The 21,523-nt window shown below is 48.2% G+C and overlaps 1 protein-coding gene across 4 annotated transcripts in view; it reads right to left on the bottom strand.

Moving 5' to 3' along the window:
- Nucleotides 1-3,530: 3,530 nt before the first annotated feature.
- FERMT2 (fermitin family member 2) overlaps nt 3,531-21,523 on the bottom strand; it is a 52,018-nt gene continuing 34,025 nt past the window's right edge. The window contains exons 4-16 of one of the 4 annotated variants that reach the window (XM_037394389.1): nt 19,686-19,718; nt 19,006-19,231; nt 18,749-18,851; nt 18,310-18,417; nt 16,334-16,468; nt 14,202-14,251; nt 11,426-11,550; nt 10,038-10,144; nt 9,455-9,676; nt 7,247-7,267; nt 6,617-6,741; nt 6,253-6,394; nt 3,531-4,889 (exon numbers count right to left, since the gene is read on the bottom strand). In XM_037394389.1, coding sequence (XP_037250286.1) covers nt 4,716-4,889; nt 6,253-6,394; nt 6,617-6,741; nt 7,247-7,267; nt 9,455-9,676; nt 10,038-10,144; nt 11,426-11,550; nt 14,202-14,251; nt 16,334-16,468; nt 18,310-18,417; nt 18,749-18,851; nt 19,006-19,231; nt 19,686-19,718 — 1,571 coding nt within the window. In that variant the 3' untranslated portion in view covers nt 3,531-4,715. The remainder of the gene's footprint in view (nt 4,890-6,252; nt 6,395-6,616; nt 6,742-7,246; nt 7,268-9,454; nt 9,677-10,037; nt 10,145-11,425; nt 11,551-14,201; nt 14,252-16,333; nt 16,469-18,309; nt 18,418-18,748; nt 18,852-19,005; nt 19,232-19,685; nt 19,719-21,523) is intronic. The other 3 variants (XM_037394390.1, XM_037394391.1, XM_037394392.1) reach the window with 3 other exon arrangements.

Here is a 21,523-nt window from a genome sequence, read left to right as displayed (position 1 = left end):
TTGGAAGGGCTGGATGAGGCAAGGGAAGGCACTCACATCGCCCCGTGGTGTGAACACTGGGAATTTGGGAAGATGCCTTTGCACCCAGCTGGCCCCAGGGAGCTGGTGCTGGCCATCCGGGAGCCCCTTCCCAGACCGAAGGCTGGGAAGTCCCCAATGTGCTTCCTGCAGGGCTGAGACACTGAAATGACTCATCCAGCTTGGTTTTACTACAGATTAATTTGAGGCTCTTTCTTCAGCCCTTGCCCGCCGCAACAAAGCCCCACTGCCTGGGGTGGCCATCCCATGGTGGGAGGAATGGGGGGGCTTTGGGAAACTAGCCCTGTGCTCCCATGTGTCCCAGTTGTAGGCAATAACCCAGATCCTTCTGTAGTGGTTGGGGGTCTTTTTGTGTTACTGCCCCCAGAACCCAATGGCTTCCCCAAATGTCCTCTTTCCATTGATTCATGGCAGTGGGATGTGCCCCTGAATACAGGATGTGCAGCTCTCACCCCCGCCTTGCAGCAGGCAGCAGCCCTGTTTTGGAGATACTTCTGTTTTTCTTTGTTTTAAAAATCTTCACGGGTCTGCAAATCTCTCCCCCATACAAAACTCTGCCATTCCTACTTTGAAGCCACTATGTCACTTGCCCATCTGTGTGGTATTAAATTACTTGGAGTTTAAAAAGCTGCACGTATCCTAGCTGACACCCCAGCCGATACCTTGCTCAGGCAGCATGCAAATCCCCCGTGTGCATTAAGTGAAGTGGTTTTTCACCCTGGCAGCTGGTTTGCATCAGTACCTTTCACTGAAATGATTTATTTTTTCCTCCCCCTGCCCCACCCCCAGGTCCTAGAAAGGGTCAACAAGGGAGGAGCATCCATCCCTCTGGACCTGCTTGCTGTTGTAGGGCTTCAGGCACTTCTGCCGCTTGTTTTGGTTAAACTGGGGTTTAAGCAGTCCTGTTGGCGCTGAACCTCCCTCCCCATCATGTGCTTATTGAAATAGTTGGTGATAATTTTTTTTTTTTCCCCAGGGTAGCCACCAGTTTGTGGATGCCAGACAGTTACTGCTCTTCCTCTCCAACACTGAGTCACCCGAGGGGGCTGTGGACACCCACGGGCTGGTTTCTCTTTGGTTTTGTTTTTGTTTTAAATTTGGTTTACTTTTCTGTTTACTCAAAAGGGTCAACCACAGCCATATTTCACTGCATCAGCAGAATAAACCTCCGCATCTCCCTTCAGCACTGCTGCTGCGGGAACTGGATTTGCATTGCCTTGGCTTGCCAAGACCATCCTCATCCTCCGTTGTTGGCTTTAACGCCCAAACAAGCCTGAACCCACCGGGTCTCCAACACCTCTCCCCAGCACATTACTGGAAGCCCTATGCACCCACCATGTTCTGGTTTCTATTCTGACTCAGCATCACCCCACTGGTCATGTCTGATGACCAGAGGAGCAGCAGAGCAACCAGCTATGGTCCTCCTTGTCCTCTTGCCAGCTTGCTGTCACTGGTGTGTGTCCCTGGGGTGGATCATCCCATGGGCTCCATCTCTCACTGCCTCCCTCCCCAAGCCATCTTGTGACGTGCTCCCTCCTCACCCTCGTGTCTGTCCTCAGCGTGCAGCAGTTCTCATCTGTGCTGTATTTTATCTGGTGTTTCTCCAGACTTTAGGTAAACCACAGATATGTTTTTTAGTTTCCCCCCCACCCGCCTCCACTCCCACAGCTCATTTTCACGTGCATCTTTTCATCCAAAGAGAAAGAAAAGACATCCTAGTAACCCCAATAGCCTCCTTTGGGTCACCTCAAAGCCCGCTGTGACCCCCTGGCTGCTCCCCAGCCTCCTGCAAGCACCCGCACTGCTGCCCGCTTCCCACCCAGCTTCTCCCAGCTCCCATCCTCGGGGGAGCCGCGTGGGGAAGGTCTGCGGTTGAAAGCAGCCTCTGCCTTCCCATGCCCCTTCCCTGACCTCCTCTGCTTTTCTGCTCAGCGTTTCCTGCCTTATCACCTCCCCCAGCTGCAAAGTTGGGGCCCACTTCAGCATCGCGGAGCCCTGCGGAGGTGGCTGGCGATGGATGGACCAGGGGACACACACATCTTCTCCCTTCACCGTTCCTTTCCGCATTACGCCTCCCCATCCTGCATAACCTCAGGCTGTAAACCAGGAGGTAAATATTTTTCAGCAAGCCATCCCCATCACACGCCCGGCTTCGGTGCTGTTCCAGGCCAGGCACATTTTTATTGCTGTGCCTCACCCGCTCCTGCATCCAACCAGAATCCCGGTGCTGCCTGCCAGGAGCGTGCATGCCACTCCTCCCTTCGCGTGCCTCTCGGGGCTGCCTGGGCTTGCCGGGCAGCTGGGAGCTGCCAGCACCCACAAGAACAAGCCCGAGGGCTTGGGGCAGGGTTGGGAGCATCCCTGGCACATCCTGAGCACACCGCTGCCCTGGCTGTAGTCCCACTTGCCATGGGACCAAGGAGTGGGAGGACTGGCCCAGCACCATTGGGCCACCCCTTCCCATTGCTTTTATGGAGCAAGGGTGCAACCCATCCAAGAGCCCATGGCGCAAAAAATCAGAGGATTGCTACAGAAATACAGCAGCGATGGGGCAATGCATGATTTCCTCCAAGCACCCATCTGCAGAGCAGCAAATTCAGCTTGCACCTGGGGAAGATGCTGCAGGCATTGCTGTTGCCTGTCCCTCTCTGTCTCCCCCAGACCCAGAGGCGCAGGCGAGCAGCCATCCTCACCCAGCGCTGGCACCCCTTTCCTGTCCTTCCTCACCTCCCTCCAGCCCCGCTGCAGCTGTGCTGTGATGGATGGGATGACCTGAAGCTGGGAACTGGACCAAATGTGGTCAAAGCAGCATCCCTGGCCTGTCTCTCGGCGTGTTTTCAGGCACCAAGCCCTCGTGGTGGTGAATCCCTCACTGGCTTCTCTGCCCGGGCAGCATCCCTCTTCCCCCCCCAGCAGCATCTCTGCCGCTTGCCAAGCCCCTGCTCCGTGGGTTGAGGGCCCTCACCAGTGCTGTAGCAGCTGTGGGGCCGCCGTCAGCATCTCCCACCGCAGCACTGCCCTCCAGACAGGCTGGCAGCCAACCCAGTTTCTTTTCACTGCCAACTAAGAGGTGGAAATACAGCGTTTTAAGCCTGACTTGCCATTAGATCCGTTTTCCTCTTGCCAATGTAATTGAGCCTAGTGTGCTGAGGCTGTTTTACAGCCCGGTGCTCGCTCCATCAGCAGCCTTCAAATTAGGTGATGCAGGGTACTGACCGCACGTACCCCAGGCAGCATCCTTCCCTGCATCCCTGGGCTGCCTCACCACTGCCTGCCTGGCCAGGGAGTGGGGCCAGCGCTGCTGCCTTGGACTCTCCCCCCTCAGTCCTTGTACTTTGCTTTGCTTTTTGGTGGCATTTTGTTTCGGCAAGCTCGAGATAAGGCAGTGGGAGGGAGCGCAGGGCTGACACGGGGTGGTTGTATCCTATAGGACTTGCTTATGGCCCTGCTGAATCACAGTTGAACCACAAAAACCAGGAGCGGCAGCTGAATATTAAATAAAAGATTTGACTTTTATTTAAAATAAAATGTATTTGTACATAGTCTTGAAACCACAGACTACAGGAACACAACACTGGTTATTCCTTGGTGTTAGATAGGGCAGGAGATCCCTCCTCGTCAGCGTTAACGCAGTGCTGTCTTAACGAACGGGGAGGTCCTGGCCCCAGGTATCCATTATCGAGGGTGCTGTGGCGCAGCTCTGAAATCCCATTTAACTTAGATAAAAATTTATGGACTGAAATTGGGGGGTTTGGGGCTTTTTTTGTTTTGTTTCTTGGTTATTCCCCATACTCCTTACAGGCATACTACAGTTAATGCTGATACACCAGATCTATGCAATATTCCAGCTGGCTTGTGAGGCTAGTTAAAAAAACTGTACAATTTTATAAAATTTGTGTTTTTTACATTAGTTACACAAAACCTATACTTCATAGACCTTTACTTCATATTGTAATGAAAAAGTTTGCATATCATAGGCAGAACAGTGACTATGCTGGTGAATACTAAAAGTGTCATAATACAATATGGTGTAAAAATAAAATAAAATTAAAAAAAAGGCAATATAAATGATTATCAAAAGGCAAGTTAACAAATAAACCCAAGATGTAACAGACTAACAGAAGATCATCTTCAAGGCCACACGGAACTATCTTCAAAGTCATGTCAGGCACCTCTAGCAGTCCTGGTGCATGTAGTGTGAAAGGAGAGATGGCAAATCTACTTACGGGTAGGACGACTTCAAAACAGGTCAAATGTACAGGATAAAAAACACAAAAAAAAGAAAGAAAACACTCATGCATTAAACATGATAAATAGACTTCATATAGGTTAAGCCCTGGATGGCTTTACGAGAAGATGGCTTAGAGTTCTCTTAGAAAATTGGCTGGTTTTAAGTCAGTCAAATCTTATCCTGATCTGCCCATCAGATTCTGTATCTAAAGGCCAGCAGCACGATCACCCGGCCCAGATACGGTCTTGTTATAGCAAATTAACAGAAGTGCTCATTAGTGCACACAGATTAACTGGTCTGGTAATGCAAAAATTTTCATGATAAAAAAAAAAAAAAGAAAGATACATTTCAAGCTTTATTAAGCAGCATATTTCAAAGAACAGCTTTTTAAAGTTAAATATTAATATGGCCATGGGGTTTCCTCTTGGTGGACAGTACATGGGACTCAGACCCAACCACTGGTCAGTTTGTAGAACATCTCTTCATCTAAACTTTCATTCTGATCTTTTGCTCGTGTCGACAAGAAGATGTAGCCGCCGATGAACTCGTGAACCACTTTGCAATCCACCTCCGTGCAAATGAAGGATACCCGAACATCGTCTGCAAACTCCACCGTCACCTAGAAGGCAGAAAGATGGGGGTCAGCCTTGTCGGTGCCTTCCCAAAGGAGTTACACTGACGCGCATGCTCCCCTTCTGCCTGCTGCTTCTTTTGTTAACCCAGACGCCTCTTCCATTGCCTAAGCAAAATCCACCATGTCCATGATGACTTGGCCTTGATGATCATCATGGTTCCCTTCCAACTTGAGACATTCTGTAATTCTATGACGCAATGATTATTGTTCACGTGTTCAGATACAGAAATACCTTTTATGGCTCCTAAAATGAATTTTATTTAATTTTCTATTATTTTATTTATTTATTTAAATTATCATTATACCTTTTAATCTCCTGTGACTCAAGAGATAATCAGCCAGTGTGTTTGCACCTCTTGGCAGTGAGCATGTGATGACACCTTTGCTTCAAGAGAAACAGAGACTGGGTGCAGACCTGTCAAGGGCTGGGATTTCTTTCCAGTTTTCCCTGTGAGTGTATGCTGGTCTTGTAAGTTGAATTTTGGCCACAGAAATGTTTTATGGGGGCTGGGAGAGCTCATTTTGGAGTGACTGGATAGACTGACCTTTTATTGATGCCCTCTATTTTTTTGTGCCCCCATCACTGACAGCTCTGTGGGAGGGAAGGGGAATCCCAGCAGCGCGTCTGAGCTGAATAATTGGGATATCGGGGCTTACAACCGGGTCGAAACAAAGACTCCGAGGCAGAGAGGAAGCTGAATAATTTCTCCAGCAACTCTTAATGAGCCACAAACCGCAGGAGAACAGCCCCATGTATCCCTGGCAATTTTAATTAGGTGTTCTGCGGAAAAGGAGCACAAAAAGTTTGTGCATCCAAATATAATGATCGGGTAAAAGCCCATCTCGGAGCCTAGCGAAGTGTCTACTGTTGCTTTTCATTACTGACATGAAAGTCTGAGCTGTACTGCAAATAAAAGGCATTTTAGTATGGGTAAGGCCCAGTACATTTATGTCACTGGTTAGGATCAAGCTTGGGCATCAGTTCTGAAGTTTGATTTTATTTAGCTGCCTTTGAGTGGGTGTTCACAGACCGGAGAAAATCGTTACGCATTAAGTGTGTAACTGGCTTAAAGATTCAAGGGTTTTTTTTCTTCTTTTTAAGGGTCATACTCAGCTCCACCAGCAGTTAGGACAAGCTCCACTAGATCTCTAAGGAGGGTGGAAGAGCAGGGCGGAGAAAATATATTACATTAACACAGCCAAATGGGACACGCTTTAGAAAACAGCGGTGTGAAAACCTGACTTTTTAAAGGTCGACTTTCAAAGTCAACTTAAAAAACCCTGAGAGAGCGCCTGTCTCATGTCACAGGAGTGAGGGAAGCATCCGAGGTGTAAACCAGTGGCTCACCATTTTAATCTCCCAGTTCACATTCCACTGCTTCATGTTGCTGAACCGCCAGGTTTTGACGGCATCACCTGTGCTTGCGTCCATCCGTATCAGCCGGTTGTAGGCGATGCCGATCAGCTCCTCCTTCTTGCCCCCCTGGAACCTGTGACACGGTGAGGGATTAATAAATGCACACCTGCAATACACAGCTACATGTGTTAAAATCAGCAGCTGAGTTAACTCATAAAATCAGCTTTGTAAGTCAATGCAATTAATGCTTTTAATTTCAGTTCAAGTTCCACAGCTAAGGATGCGCCGCACAGTTAACGTACTCCACGTATTTATCCATGACATTCCTCCTGTTCTGCCCAGCAGACCCACAGACCTTGCAATGAAATGCGTGATGCCGAACTCCGGCAGCGACTGCCAGGCTTGAATAAACCGCATCTTGGCCTCGATGAGACTCATTTGAGCGACGTTCTGGTGGGCTTCCAGGATGCGCGCTGTGATCTGCGGGCGGCGAGACACACCAGCTTTAGGCAAGGGGGTTCATCAGTGGCATCTCGACTATCACGCAAATGGGTAATGACTTGGGAGGCATTTGGGAGCCAGCACGGTTACAAACAGCACAGATAATCGGTAATTTCTACCCTGAGATCTTATTTTAGCTAGGACCGCTCAAAGCCTGCAACCACGGGTGATAAACGTGGTGCTGCTTTTGTTCGTCTCTCCAGATATATGGATCTGAGCTGTCTGGAAGCAGAGCTGCTCAGGCTCGGTTAGTTTAAGATGCAGGTTGTGAGCGAACGGCCGGGCAGATTTCTGGTGTAGGGTTTCCAGTTTTGCAGCATAAATCACTGGGGGACCATTATAAAAACCAAACAGGGCCCAAGTTTCTCAGGAAGGGCATAGATTTTGTTAGTCTTTTCATTACTGCTCTCCAAACCAAAGGGGTTCTAGACTATTTTAATTTTTATCTTAAATTTATCTTAATTTTATTGTTGCCGTCACTTACCAAGTCTCTTACATAGCCTGGCTGTAGATGGCAAGGCGAAAAAAAAAAAAAAGAAAAGGAGGCAGAAAGAAAAAAAAGCAATCAGAAATATGGCAATAAAGCAAAGAAAAAGTGTAAATTAACTGCAAACCAAAGTTCAAGCAAAAAACCACATGCACAATTTCTTAGGCGGAGAAGCAGCCAAAGTGAATGTCAGGATGGAGAGGGGACACGCGAGCAGAGATGCATCGCTCGTGCCAGCCCTGCCTGAGCACCGGCGCGGTCCTGGCTGGCTGGCACTGTGTAGACATGGTTTTGGTCCTGAGATGGTTTTAGTCCTGCTGGTGGATGAAGGGGAGGGTGAAGCTGCCAGCTCAGGGGAGAATTCACATCCTCACGCTCCTCCCCATGCCTCTGCACAAACTCAAGCCCGCTTACTTGCAGAGGAAGCTCAATGCGAAGCTCAGCAGCTCGCTATGGGCTGTTTAGCTCAATAGTTCCTTTTATCTGAGATATACAGAGAAATGATGAGGATGCTGCTTGGGGTTACAAGTGGCTGGAGCACAGCATCAGCTGGGCTTCCTGGGGACGCATCTGTCCTTGCAAACCGGCTGGATGCTGCTCTGCCGCTGAACCCCAGCAATGCACTGGAGAGCTGTGAATATTCTTACTTTGTGTTGGGTAGGTTTTTTTTGGTGCTCCCCAAACCCAACCTGCCAACCCTATGCTGCTGCAAGGGCACGTGGAGACAAACATCACCCAGGTAGATCGGGGGCTGCTATAGGACCAAACGCCTCTATAAATCCTCTGGCAAGGCCCATTTTGGCACCATTTGTAGGCTGCATGACCTCTTCCTCCTCCTCCTCCTCCTTCCCCCGTGCTGGGGCGCCAAGGGACCCTCATGGCTGAATTCCTTACATTCCCGCAGCCTCCATCCCTCCGTCCCTCCCAGCTGTGCCAGCACTTGTGCGGCCGGCAAACATCCTCCGCTGCTGCAAGCTCTGGCTCTGGCCATAAAGGAAAAGCCTAAATCCGCTGTTTAGCCGATGTCTACAGGGGACACGACGTTTGCATCATGGCTTGGAGTGGGGCTCGGGCTCGTGCCTGTCCCTGCACTTTGACGGAGGTTATTTTTATAAGGAGGATACCTGCACGATAAGCAAGTTCTGCAAGCTAATATTTTTCCAGGTGCCTCCATTTTACTGAGTTCAAGCCTAGAAGGTATTATATATGTTAAAATGGTGTATTTATGCAGCGTTTCCTCCATCCAAGTGGATATAAAGGCTTATTCAGAAGAACAATAAGGGCTATATAAAATATAACTCCACTGCCAGGAAATCATCATGCTGTGCCAATAAAAAGTTATATTTTTCCTGCTTCTCTGACTTGCAGCCTTCTTCTGGGTTTGGAGAAATCGTATCTAGCCACAGCCAGCCAGGCTGTGAAGCTACAGCTGAACGATTAAGTCACCAAAAGGCCACAGAGCAATGCCTTACTTATTTTTGCTGCTGTCCTGACATATAATGTCTTTCAGAAAGTCATGCATTCATTTCCAGCGCAGAACAGTTCAGCCCTGTCATGCACGGATCGAATGTAGTGTGGAGTTCAAGCACAAGTCACAGCAACTCAAAATGAAGCAATGTTTCAAGGACTGGCATTTGGAAGTAGTGGAAAAGCAAAGAGGGAAATATGCAAACCGCATTACAGCCAAGTCTGGATAAAGCACTGCAAGGAACTGCAACTCCGCTCATCCTGAGGATTTCTGCACGGACTCTGTGCAAGGGAATGGGTTTTAGTCCCAGCACCGGGGACTGATTCCATCTCATTGCTGCTACGTCTGTGCAGGGAGGTATGGGGGCAGCTGACCCATACTTTGCTGCACCATCACTCGGTATCAGCAGGGGGAAAAAACATTCCCAAAATGTATTTCAAATAAACGTAACTAAAATTTAAATGCATTTAAAATAAACGGTTCCCCGCTGCCGAGGCTGTGTACGTGCACCGTCGCATAACATGTGGCATAATGAAGATCGTGGGTGTCATCCCCAGGTGCTGGATCGAAACCACGTATTTCAGTCGGCATCTCATTTTAGTAACCGTGTGCATTCAATTAAGTGACGACATCCAAAACATGTAGTGTTAAAGTCTGGCTACCACCGAAAGGGGTGTATGGTCAGCCTGGTCCACACCAACACCAACACCGCTCCGGGAGAGTGGGCCAGCACATACCTGCTTGTTCTTGTACTTCTTCAGGTAGCGAGGAGAAACCAGACACTCGGGATTAATGTCAGTGTTGATTTGTTCTGGGATCACCTGCGGGTCTGGGTTCAAATGCTGCATTTTCAGGAAGGAGAGGATGTTCTGCACCTCCATGCCGTAGGAGCTGTCTGCCATCGTCTTGCCCTTCGAGGCCAGGCGGCAGGCGGCCATCCAGCTGGCATACTGCGTCTCCTGCCCCCCAAAACACAGACCCGTGCCCATTAGAGCGGTGGGACTACCATCTACTCCCCCCAGTAAAACTCCAGGGAGTCTTTATTTCCCTTCCATCCTCAGGAGACTCGAGCACACACAAAGATGGGCAGAATCCCAGCCAACGTGTAGGCTACGACCATGGGACAAAGCCAAGGAAAAGCAGGGGCTGGTTTTCTCCTCCAAATTTGCACATGTGCTCACATGCAATGCTGAACGTTGAGATGAGACGCATGTGAGTGCATCTGCTCATTTTTTTTACTCGACACCAGCTACACGGCACATCCGAGCATGAGCTGATGGTGGGCAAAGGGCAAAGAGACGGCCAGTCCAATAAACTTACGTTATCGCAGCGAAGCCAGATTTCATTCATTCCCTCCGCCACCGGAATCAGAAGTTTGATGTTAAACTTCTGACCAGAGATGTTCACATCAGGGGTAACTTCACAGCCTGCAATGAGGGAGCCAGTGCTTAACAAGGCTGTGAACAACTATGCTTTAAAAAAGAGGTAAAAACCAGTGCTTAACAAGGCTGTGAACAACTATGCTTTAAAAAAGAGGTAAAAACCAAAAAAAAAAAAAAAAAAATGAAGAGAAGAAAAAGCAACGCTCTCCAACTAAAGGGTCTCCGATGGCATCTCAGGGCTGCAAAAGTTTCACACCACATCTCTGATGGCATGAACACTCTACACAGCAGGGAGAACAACCGTGTCAGATGTCTCTTTTTCCAAGAGACAGGAAAAAAGGGGGGGAAAAGCAAGACCTGATCTGAAAGCGATGAAGCCAAAGCTAACACGTGCTCGCAGAATTCATCTCATAGTTCCTGCGTGGCCTCGTGAATGGACCTGATGGCTGGCAAACACCCTGTGTCCCTGAAATTTTCATGAAGGGGTAGGAAAAGGTGGCTAGACAGGTGCTGAAACCCCTACACATTATTATGGCTGAGTGCGTAGCTGCTGCAATCAGTGGCGAGGTGTGAGCATCCCACTTTAGGTGTTGAACTAAGAGAACTGCAGAGAACTACAAGTGGTTGTATAAACACTGGGGAGTGATGAACAGAACAGCCAAGTTAGCCGGGGCGCTGCTTCAATGCCGCCTCCAAGAATTTTTAAACGTGCTGTCACAGCAGATATTTCAAAAGTTCCCAAAAAGGTCCTGCGGGCCGGGCTTCGCTCTGACTGCAGCTCGAGGTCGCTTGGCATCACATCTGCTCCTGCCTCCACAGGGCAAAAAATGAGCTCTCTGCAGTTTGGTGGCTGCCGGAACAGGAATGTTTAACTTGACATCTGAAAAGCCACCGACCGTAGCAGTGCAAGGCTCACAGGGAGCACTTCAGTGAGGCTGCTCACAACCAGCACCGGGGAAAGGAGGAAAAAAATTTAACAGCAGCGGAGGAACAGAATGGTCTGTTCTCTCCAGCTCAAATTTATTCTCTGCTGAGGGAGTTAGTTCAGTTCTTTTGGACAGCCACAACAAAAAGCAGAAGGGCAAGTTGTCTCCCCACACTATTGGGGAGCTGGTGGCACTTCCCCTGGGGGTCACACATATCCCATACTCACTTTCTAGAAGGCTAAGTATATCCCATGCTATCAAACCCCCTCATCCTTGCTCCTTTAAACTTATTTACCCAACCCTAGGATAGCACGCCAAGATAAAAGTAGTGGGAGAACAAGATGCGAGAGAAGCAGCCTGCTACTGGAATAAAATGCAACAGGGCTTCCGCTTAACTTACCTCTCAGGTTCATCTGGTGTGCAGGAGTCCCGTTGGATTCCTCTTTGCTTTTATAGCAGGAGATAGAGGTATCTTTGAAGGTGCACCAATATGGCTTGTAGCCTTTCAATGTCAGCTTCTTGGGCCTGCCAGACAGGTTGAGGGACATGACATTTGGTTTAAGCTCCTAAACCAAGCTGCTGCACCGGGAAACTTGTTTCACCCTTGAAAATCTGGTGTCAGCAGCTTGGATTTTGCTTGCCCCTGGGATAGTCCTTGCCTGGGACCTCAGCCACCACTCACCATCCCTTCGCTACAACGTTGGGTCAAGAAATTGAGCTACAATTGCAAGTCTGGACTCTTCAGTCCCATGGAGGTCCCACTAATTTGGGACAAGGTGGGAGGAGCTGGAGAACTGTATTACAAAAATACACATGCCCATCAACCGCTGCAAAATATGCCTCTTTGCTCGCCACATTAAACTGGAACCACTTTGCTCAAGCTCTGAAAGGAAGCGGTACTTCTAAAAGACTTGTCAGTCAAGCACATGCATGAATACACTTGTTGTTTTCTTCTTAAATACTCCATTTCACATCAGAAAAGGTTCAGTTCTTTTCTATGGAAAACATGGATTTTGCTTGACTCTGCGGAGAGCTGACGGCCCTGCAAGCCCGCAGCAAAGCAAAGCGACCACCTGGCATGGTGGTACCCTGAGCCCGCTTAGCCCACCACAAGCCCAGGACCTTTGTAGAGCTGCATGTTTCCGAATTTCTTTATCCCCCCTAATTTCTAAACCTTATTTGAAGGCTGTGCAGCCTCTCACTGCAATGCATTTCTCACGTCTCCATCCCAGAAACAGCTGCTGAACCCTCATCTATAGAAATCAAATACGTGATGGCCCCAGTTGCTGGTCTGGGAGACTCTGCACTTTCACTTTCAAGCAAAAGCATGCTGGGGGCTGCTCTGGGTGCATGGGTCTGGAGGAAACGGGAGGTGGGGGAGAAACAGCATCTGCCTGAACCTCGCTGTTCCCACACCTGAAGGGCATCTGAGGCTGGGACATCTGCTGCCTCCTCCTCCTGCCTTTCCTGATTTTCCTCTTCCTAAAGCCCTGACACACACAGTTGTGCCCTGTGCAACCTTTACAACCACAATCTCCTTTGAAAGCTGCCTCCCACAACAGAAGTCACCAACCTACAGCGAAGTCATCCTACACATGCAGGTTTCCCCATCCTTCACTAAAGATGCTTTACTACATCTTTACTGTCCTGAGCTTTTTTGAGGGCTCCTTTAAACTGCAAAGTGCTGTGCAGCACTTTGGCTGGCACAGGCGGTAACCTGGCTGGCAGGGGAGAGAGAAACATCCCAAGTCTCTACAGCAAAACCAAGCACTTATAGGGACATATATATAGGACTTACATATACGGCATACTTGGGACATATATTGCAGCTCCTCCCCAACCGAAGTGTGACAAGAGGCACGTCCAAAGCTGAGCCAGATACTAACTGCGCCATTTACACTGGGCTTCTGGCACTAAAATACCTCCTGGCCCTCCATTTTAGGAACAAATGGCAATTCTGTGCTTCTCTGCCGTGGCAGAACGGCCTCAAATCCCAACCCCAGGGTTTGGGGCTTGCGCCAGGTGAGGAACCAGCAGCTTCTTGCTGCTCCATCTCCTGCCCCACCAACTGGTGCTCCAATTTGCAAGCCATTAGCTCCCCAAGTCCTGCCAAATAAGCACATCAAAGGAAAGAGCAAGTCTTTTGTTTGTTTGCTTGTTCAAGGGGGGAAAAAATACCCACTCAGATGCAGGGCACAAGCTGCAGCCCTGAAACTCTGCCCCAGTTAAGACAGACCGCAAGCCCAGACCCACACGGAGACCTTATTAATTAGCCTTCAGAGAGGGAGAGTTTTTCAGAACAGAAGTGCTAGGTTCTGGCTCCAGAACCAAACAATAAAATAAAGGCTTGTTCCAGAGCTATTTCTCTGCCTACAGCTTTTCTTCTATATCCTATAGCTATGCTGTGAAATCTCATTATTTCCAGTTTCCAGAACTTTCACCGTAACCCTTGCCGCAGCAGGCAATAAATTGCAAAAGACCGTTGTGGCTGCCAAACTGTTACTCAAAGTCCAGACGCTGCTGTTCCCAGTTTCCACATACACTGTCCAAGTCCAAGCAAAATTAAAAAAACACCTAAATCCTGAGTGAGCTGGAAGAGGAGCGGAGTCAGCTTAACCTGCTCCTTTTGGCAAGGAGAGGGCAGTTAGACTGGGATCCCGGCTGCTTAGAATTCATCTGGCCTCTTGCAAACCAGCAGAAGTATTTGAGCGAGGTTTCTAAGTTTCAGTCCTAATTTTAGGATGGCTTGATTATCTCCTGAGCATTAACCATGTCAGAGAAATATCCCAGCACATGCTGCTGGCTACGGGATGCAGCAAGCTCTCCTGGAGGGATGCGTACCTGCTAGGGCAGCAATGGTGGGAAAACATCCTGGGTTTTATATCTAAGAACCAATCAACTTCAGTATCAAATATTTCGAACAGTGTGAAATTCTTAGTGACTGTGCTACAGGATAAAGAAGGAAAATGTTTTAATAGTAAAAGAGCACAGATGCTGAGCTGTGGTATTACGCAGCTGCTGCTGGGTGGCTTTTCACACAAGGTAACATAGAGGTGCGCAGCAAGATCTTAAGGCCAGGGGATTAAAAAAAAAAAAAAAGGATATTACGCGGTAGGACTATTAATTATTCACAGACATTACCAGTTTCACAAGCACCTCTTCTCATCAGCACTTACTTGAAGACTTTAATGTAGTCGGCAAGCTCTGGGATGGAAGTGATGTCACCCTGAAAAGTAAAGATTATCCCGTTGACCCGCCAGCCCGAGCAAGCGGAGCCCGGTGGTGGGGCCAGGAGGGGAGCGATGCTGCACGGGGCAGGAAGCTGGTGGCAGCTTCACCGGCCAACACTGGGGCTCAGGGGTCACGCAAATGCTTCTGAGAAAGCCTCATCCACTTCAGGGGAGAAGCAAGCAAAGAAAAAAAATCTATGGCACAGAAGTGCTGTTAGGAAACCAGAGGACAGGGTTTTATTTTTCTTTCAGGAATTGCTGCTGCCGCCGGAGCCAATTCCCACCCGTGAGGTCACCGGCGGTCACACCGGCTCGTGTTCACACAGGGATTTTTCTCCTCCCTTAGTTATTAGGTTATGTTCCAAACAAAAGGAAAAGATGCTGCTCTGCACCTCCCTGCAGGACTGGGGAAGGGCTTTCTGACGGTCTAGAAAGGTTTTTCTCCCCCAGCGTTTTTCACATTGAGTTTATCTTCATGCTCTGCATGAGGAAGATATACAGGGTGGTACTCGCAATACCCGCGAGCTCGAATTGAAGGGTTTTTGAAGGACAGAAAAAGCAAAAACTGCTTCAATAGCTTCCAGTAGCAAGACAGTTTACTTTCTGTCTGCAATGAGCAATGCTGTTTATAGATACCACGGGGAAAAAAATGCAGAATCTAAACAAACAATCCAGTAATTGCCCATTATCCATATTCAATTACTCGAATGCATCTGGAAATGGCTAGTGTTAGCAACCCCTATGGAAAAGGATGGAGTTTTTTTGATGAATCATTGTTGTCTTCACTCCTATCTGGCAGGGACTGTTCCTTAGTACTGTGTTTCAAATCTGGTTTTGCAAAGATATTATAAAAGATCCCTTGGTGATAAAAGCTTGTCATCGTTTCTGTCGCACCAAAGCAGTGCTGCTCTCCCTGTGGCGCCTGGTTAATACTGTAAACTTCTGCCGTTATTAATGCTAGTAAAGCAGGCTAAGTATGGATGTTAACTTCAAAAAGACCCTTCATAAACGCCTAAAAAAATTACATGAAGTGCAAGACTGGAAAATTTCAGGGATTTTAGGGTTTGAAAGAACTTAAAATGAAACTCAGAGATGGTATAAATGTGAAAAATGCCTGGAAAAGCTGTGCTGTGCCAAGTCTGACTGGACCTTGTGGTTTTTCTGCAGCTTAGTTCTTGGACTTTACATTTTTAAAGATGGAAAACCAGTGTTAAAACAGCATATCAGAAAAAAACCCCTGAAATCCTCTGAAATTCAGTCATAGCCCACTCCAGGCTAAAATCCAGTCTAATAAAAATAGGGTTCCATAAGCATAAGTTATTTCTGAAAATCACAGCAGCTGTTTAGGTGCTGTAAAAGTTTGCCATGAATTAAAAACAGTGGAAGAGAAACCTCAGCATGAAGAACTCCATGTTTTGGAAAGTCAGTAGCGAGAACAGAGTCAAAATTAATTTTAATTTAGGTTCCCATTATCTCACCAGGAAGGTGGCTTGGTGCCGGGGGGGAGGGTGAGTTCAGTAAGATCCTGGCTCCTCCAGGACTTCTCCAGCACCATTTGGTGTTATGGTCTCAGCAGGAAAAAAAGCAATATTGCACTTGACCTCTGCAACAACGCAGAGCTGGGTATGTAGGACTGGCTGAGCAATCCCTGCTAAATTAACTGCAAACCCCCCAAAAACAGAAGGCAGTCTTACAGCTTAAATGAAGCCTGCGGTTCAATACGTCCATGTGCTCAAAGAGGTTTTATGCTGTTCTGGGCTCAGAGCAGAGCTCCAGCTTGGTGCTGGCCCCATGCTGGACACTGCCCGGGGTTCCCTCCCACCCAAACTACCTTTTGGTATTTTTAAAAAATACTATTTTAAAGAAAATATTATTGGGGTCTATGTTTTGTGTTGCTTCACTGGGTTGTGGAACTTCCTCATGCTGTGAGAGCAGAAACAGAAACAAGGGGAGAGGAAGGAAATAAAAAAGGTTGGATGCCTGGGAAAACTCCCAGCTTGGGATGATTATTCCTGCCTTGTGTGAGGTGGGGAGGGGACGTGCAAGCTGCCCTGCCACTACACGCTTGCAGCCCTTACCAGGATTGTCGATGTTTTGCCACCTTCCAAAGTAATTTCCAGATCCGAGAGTGCAGCATCCACCTCATCCACCTCCTTGTCGCTGTTGTTCAGGTGGTTTTCCGAGGACATGATGGACAGCTTATTGATGTGGTACTGAAATGCAAAGCACAGCACTTCACCAGGATGCTCCAGTGATCTGCTGGCTGCTGTGGGCTCATCACAACACAGCCACCACGCTTGGGAAGCAGAGAGTGGAAAAACAGAGCCGTATCCTCTGCGGGAGCAGAGGTTAGCGAGCACTGAGACCTACACGCAGTTGAGACAGGAATGACCAGCTTGGCTGTTTTCAGTCCAAGGAGTCAGTGGTACGAACCCTGAAGGACTGCTCTGGACCTCACGGGGCAGAGCAACTCTTTTCACAGCATCACATACTGGCTGAGGTTGGAAGGGACCTCTGCAAGTCATCTGGTCCTACCCTCTGTGCAAGCAGGGTCACCTAAAGCTGTTGTCCAGGACAGCGTCCAGTTGCCTTGGGTATCTCCAAGGATGGAGACTCCACAACCTCTCTGGGCAACCTATGCCAGTGCTCGGTCACCCTCACAGTAAAAAAATGTTTCCTGATGTTCAGAGGGAACCTCCTGTGTTTCAGTTTGTGCCCATTGCCTCTGGTCCTGGCACTGGGCACCACTGAGAACAGCCTGGCTGCAGCTCCTTTCCAGCCTCCCACCAGGCATTTACATACATTAGTAACATCCCCCTGAACCCTGTCTTCTCCAAGCTGAACAGTCCCAGCTCCCTCAGCCTTTCCACATAGGCAAGGTGCTTCAGGACCTTCATCATCCTTGTGGCCCTCCCCTGGCCTTTCTCCAGTGTGTCCCTGTCTCCCTTGCACTGAGGAGCCCAGAACTGGATGCAGCACTCCAGGTGTGGCCCCACCAGTGCTGAGCAGAGGGGAAGGATCCCCTCCCTCGACCTGCTGGTAATGCTTTGCCCAGTGCAGCCCAGGATACCATTCAACCTTCTTTCCTCCAGGGGCACCTTGCTGGCTGATGTTCAACTTGGTGTTCACCAGCAACCCCAGGTCCTTTTCTGCCAAGCTGCTTCCCAGCTGGGAGGCCCCCAGAATATACTGGTGCTGGGGTTGTTCCTCTCCAGGGCCAGGACTTTGCAGTTCCCCTTGTTGAACTCCACGAGGTTCGTGTTGGCCCATTTCTCCAGCCTGCCGAAGTCCCTCTGGATGGCAGCACGACCCTCTGGTGTTATCAGCCACTCCTCTCAATTTGGGAGGATCCATTGCATCTTTTACCCCAAGAAAACCAAAACATCCATAAAATCTCACACAAAGGACCACATCCAACCCACTCTGGACTACTTGGAGAGTCTTCATATTTCTGTTTTCACTCTTATTTTTCCTAGGAAGGGCTCTAGGAGCAGACAGCCCTCCTCTTCACGGGGATATTTCTGCCTCCTACAGCAACAAGGCATGCCAGACCACACGTAGCAAATGGCCTGCCATCCATCTTACAGATGTCAATAGCAGGTGTAGTATTTATGCCAAATCACACCAAGTATTTCACAAAACAGATAAATAAATAGTTTTGGGAAACCCACAGACTACCACCAGCTGTCTGGGGGGCAGCGTGCCAGAAACACATAGTTCAGTAACCTAGTGTACTTACTGGGGATTTTTAAGAAGGGCAAAACTAAAAGTTAAGATAGACATAAACATGTTTGGTAAAAGAAGGTCAAGTTCCTTTTCATGACAAGTAATCAGCAGCAAATATTTAAATTACCTAATAAGCTCAAGTGAGTATCAGGAGATGGGAAATGATCTGACCTCTACCAGCATGGGAAATCCAAGCTCCCACCAAAGACAAAGACCAGTTACAGCAGTTTTCCCTTATTGTGTTAATCAACATTCATCAACAGAGAGGTCTGCAAAGCTACAAAATCAAGTTTAACCAAAACTGTAAGTGTCTTGGTCTGCCTCCTACCTGCAGCGCCGCAAACATCATCATTTCTTCCTCCGTGCACTCAATCTCCTCCAGCAGAATAGCCCATTTGGACTGCTCGTACAGCTGGTTGATCCTGATCGCGTCATACTACAGCACAGTGCAAAAACACAGACTGGTTGTAAAATGTATGAGCTCAGTTCAAGACGCACCACTACGTGTTTCATTTCAACACAACACTTCAATCTGAGACTGAAAAGCCTCTGCCACCGAAGCAGAGTGGCTCTAAGCAACCCTCTAGTGATACCTAAGCATTAGCGAACTGGTACATGGGAGCACGTAAACCTGGGTTTGATGCCTGCATGACCAATTTTCAAAGCAGTGGAGGATTTACCAACACAAAAGCACATTAGAGATAAAGGCATCATTCGCTCAATGCCTTTGCCTGCAAGATGCAAGTAAAAAACCAACAGCTCTGTACCTTTGGATTCAGGTCAAAAAAGCTGTAGTACTTGAACCGGAGCAGCAAAGCCTCATTTTCTTTCACCTCCTGCTCCATAAGAGATCGGGACGAATCCAGCCACCTGTAAATTATCAACATGGGATAACACACACAAAAAACTCTGGTGCAGTTGTGATGCTTTCAAGAATGCAACTTAAAACCACATATTGGGGGAAAAAAAAAAAACCCCAAACAAAAAAGGAAGAAAAGAGCAGAAGACAAAATCCTTAACTCACCCTTGGTTGATTTTGGCTTTATCGAGCAGTGCCTGTGGCTTGTACATTTTTGCTAAGGACTCTGGGGAGGTGACGGGCTGGCTCACGGCCAGGATGCCCGGGTTGCCCTCCGACAAGGCACTGTCACCAAACCAGGCTGAAGTGGGTGACAGGGGACTGCCGTCGTGAGCGTCATAGGTCGGTGTCATCGTTTTGCTATACAGTCCTGGGCTTGAATATATGTTTCCTACCGGTAAGAGGAATAGAAGCTCGGAGTTAGCTCAGGGCCAAGCCCTGCCTGCTCCCAACCAAGCCAACTCAGAGGCACAAACCTGAAGCCAGCAGATGAAAAAACTTCCCTTTTTTTACCATTTTTTTTTCCACAATGGGAAAACGCTGTGCTGCTTGTTTTCCCATGAAAAGCTGTCCCTCTCTCTCGGCTCTTCTCCGAGAGCAAAACTAATGGAAAACTCATCCTAGCCCAAATTCATGGGAAAAGGCGCAGCTCTCCCACGCCAGGAAACTCCTTCCCCCTGTGTTTCTGTGGCACCTGGGACATGAACAGCCCCCAACTTACCGGTATTACCTGTTGCTTAAAGATTTTGGAAGTCAAAAGTTTTAGAGGAGCAGGAAAATAAACTAAGGGCGCAGCCAAAGAGACCAGAGGCAGAGCGCAAAAGTCCTACTGAGGTGGAGCTCACCTTTGACGGGGCCGATGTAAAGAATATCGGTGCCTATAGAGAGGGAAAGAAAGGAGGGAAGTGAGAAGGCGAGAGAAAGTCACTTGGAGAGAAGGAAAGGACAGAAGCCGAAAATGGGCATTTTCAGAAGAGGGCAGAATAGCACAGGTAAGGTTTAACCACCCAAACTGAGTGTGTGCAGCAGCGCTGGTGGACTCGGCAGGCAAAGCAACCAAAGTGACTCCACGTTATTTTATTCACGTTACAAGAAACAGCTGGGCACGGAAACACGGCATTTCATGGATGGAAAAGCTTGCTGAGACGGCCAAACAAATTTGGTATTAATATGCTGAGCAAGTGGTGCGATTTGGTGCAAAACTGATCCCAAAGCCCACATTACTCCCAGGCCTTTTAAAGCTTTACAGTTCATACAGACTCAAAGCAGACCAAAAAAAAACCTTCTTAAAATTACAAATTTGAAGAGAAGAAAGCGGATCCAGCTTGGTACCTCATCCTCCAAAATAGCTGAGAGCTAAATAGTCCCTATTCATCTCACAGGAGTATTGGTTTTTAAGTTAAGAATATAAAATCCAGATTTTCAAAATAAGGGAGGTTCCACGATTGTATCCTAATGTCAGTAATTCCACTGCATGTGGATATCAGCATCACTTGCTGGGCATAAATCTGCACACCAGTACCTAGCTAGAAGGACCACTAATGAACTGGCTTTTTGGGAAAGATGTGTGTCCTTTTAAAATCACAAGCCTACTCAGATGTGCAAATCGATGCTCTTCCACTCTACCTCCAAAAACACTACTGAGGGTGTCAAAGGCGGCATGTGGCAGGGTTGAGATGCCACAAGCAAGGTCTTCTGTGCCACCTCATGCTGCTGCCCTGAACCACCTCGGGCCACCCTCCACCTCCTCACTCGAAATGATCCCTCCTCTCTGAGTGAGCAAGACATGATAGAACGCTGAGCTAAGACATCTGGAAAAGTCTAAGACCAAACCAACAGAAAAACCTCTCCAAACTGTCAGTTTTTGCAATGGGTATCTCAAGGAGCAGTAAGAATGGTTTGAATCAGTGGCATGTCAATGACAGCCAACATCTGGGTTAGGAAACTTAATACAGAAACATGATTCTAAACTGCCTGACAGAATGGAAAATACAACTGAAAACCATCCGTCACCATTGAACAAGAAAACCACCAGGATGCTTTTAATGCTCATGCTAGTTTTGCCAGCATCCCGGTTTGTATTAATGACCTGGGGGACCAGTAAGCACTGTGTGTACCTGCCTTCAGGACAAACCCAGCAAACCAGGCATGAGCAAAAAAGCAGCAGAAATGGTCAAGGGATGGAGATATCCACCTTCAAGCTTCACACTTGCAAGGAGAAGGCCAGAGGCAACTTGCCAGGTACTTACACCAGGTACTTATACTTTGGGAGTTGAACTTGGTGATCCTTATGGTCCCTTCCAACCTGAGATATTCTACAATACTATGATTATAAAGGTGGCAGAAACGTGCTCTCCCCACAGACCACTGTAATGCTAGAACAGAGCAGTCTAACAAGAACCAGCAATACAGCACCAGCACCATCCGTAACCTGCATCCCGAGAGATGCTCTTGCTTCCTCCCCATCTGCCCTTGCAGTGTGCCAGCCTCCACCTTCATGTGGCTCAAGCAGACAGGGCTGAGCATTAACTGGGCCATCAGAAGAAAACCCCACTTCTTGCCCCAAATCAGGCAGATTTTCCCATGGACATCTCCCCACATTCCTCCGTTCAGGTGTCTACTCCAGAGGAGCAAAGCTTCCCCTCGGATGTTCTCCTCATGACCTTCTCCAAACATCTGAAAC

Source organism: Falco rusticolus, chromosome 7, assembly GCF_015220075.1.
Source record: "Falco rusticolus isolate bFalRus1 chromosome 7, bFalRus1.pri, whole genome shotgun sequence".
Classification (NCBI taxonomy): Eukaryota; Metazoa; Chordata; class Aves; order Falconiformes; family Falconidae; genus Falco; species Falco rusticolus.
This window is presented reverse-complemented; position numbering and strand designations above follow the sequence as displayed.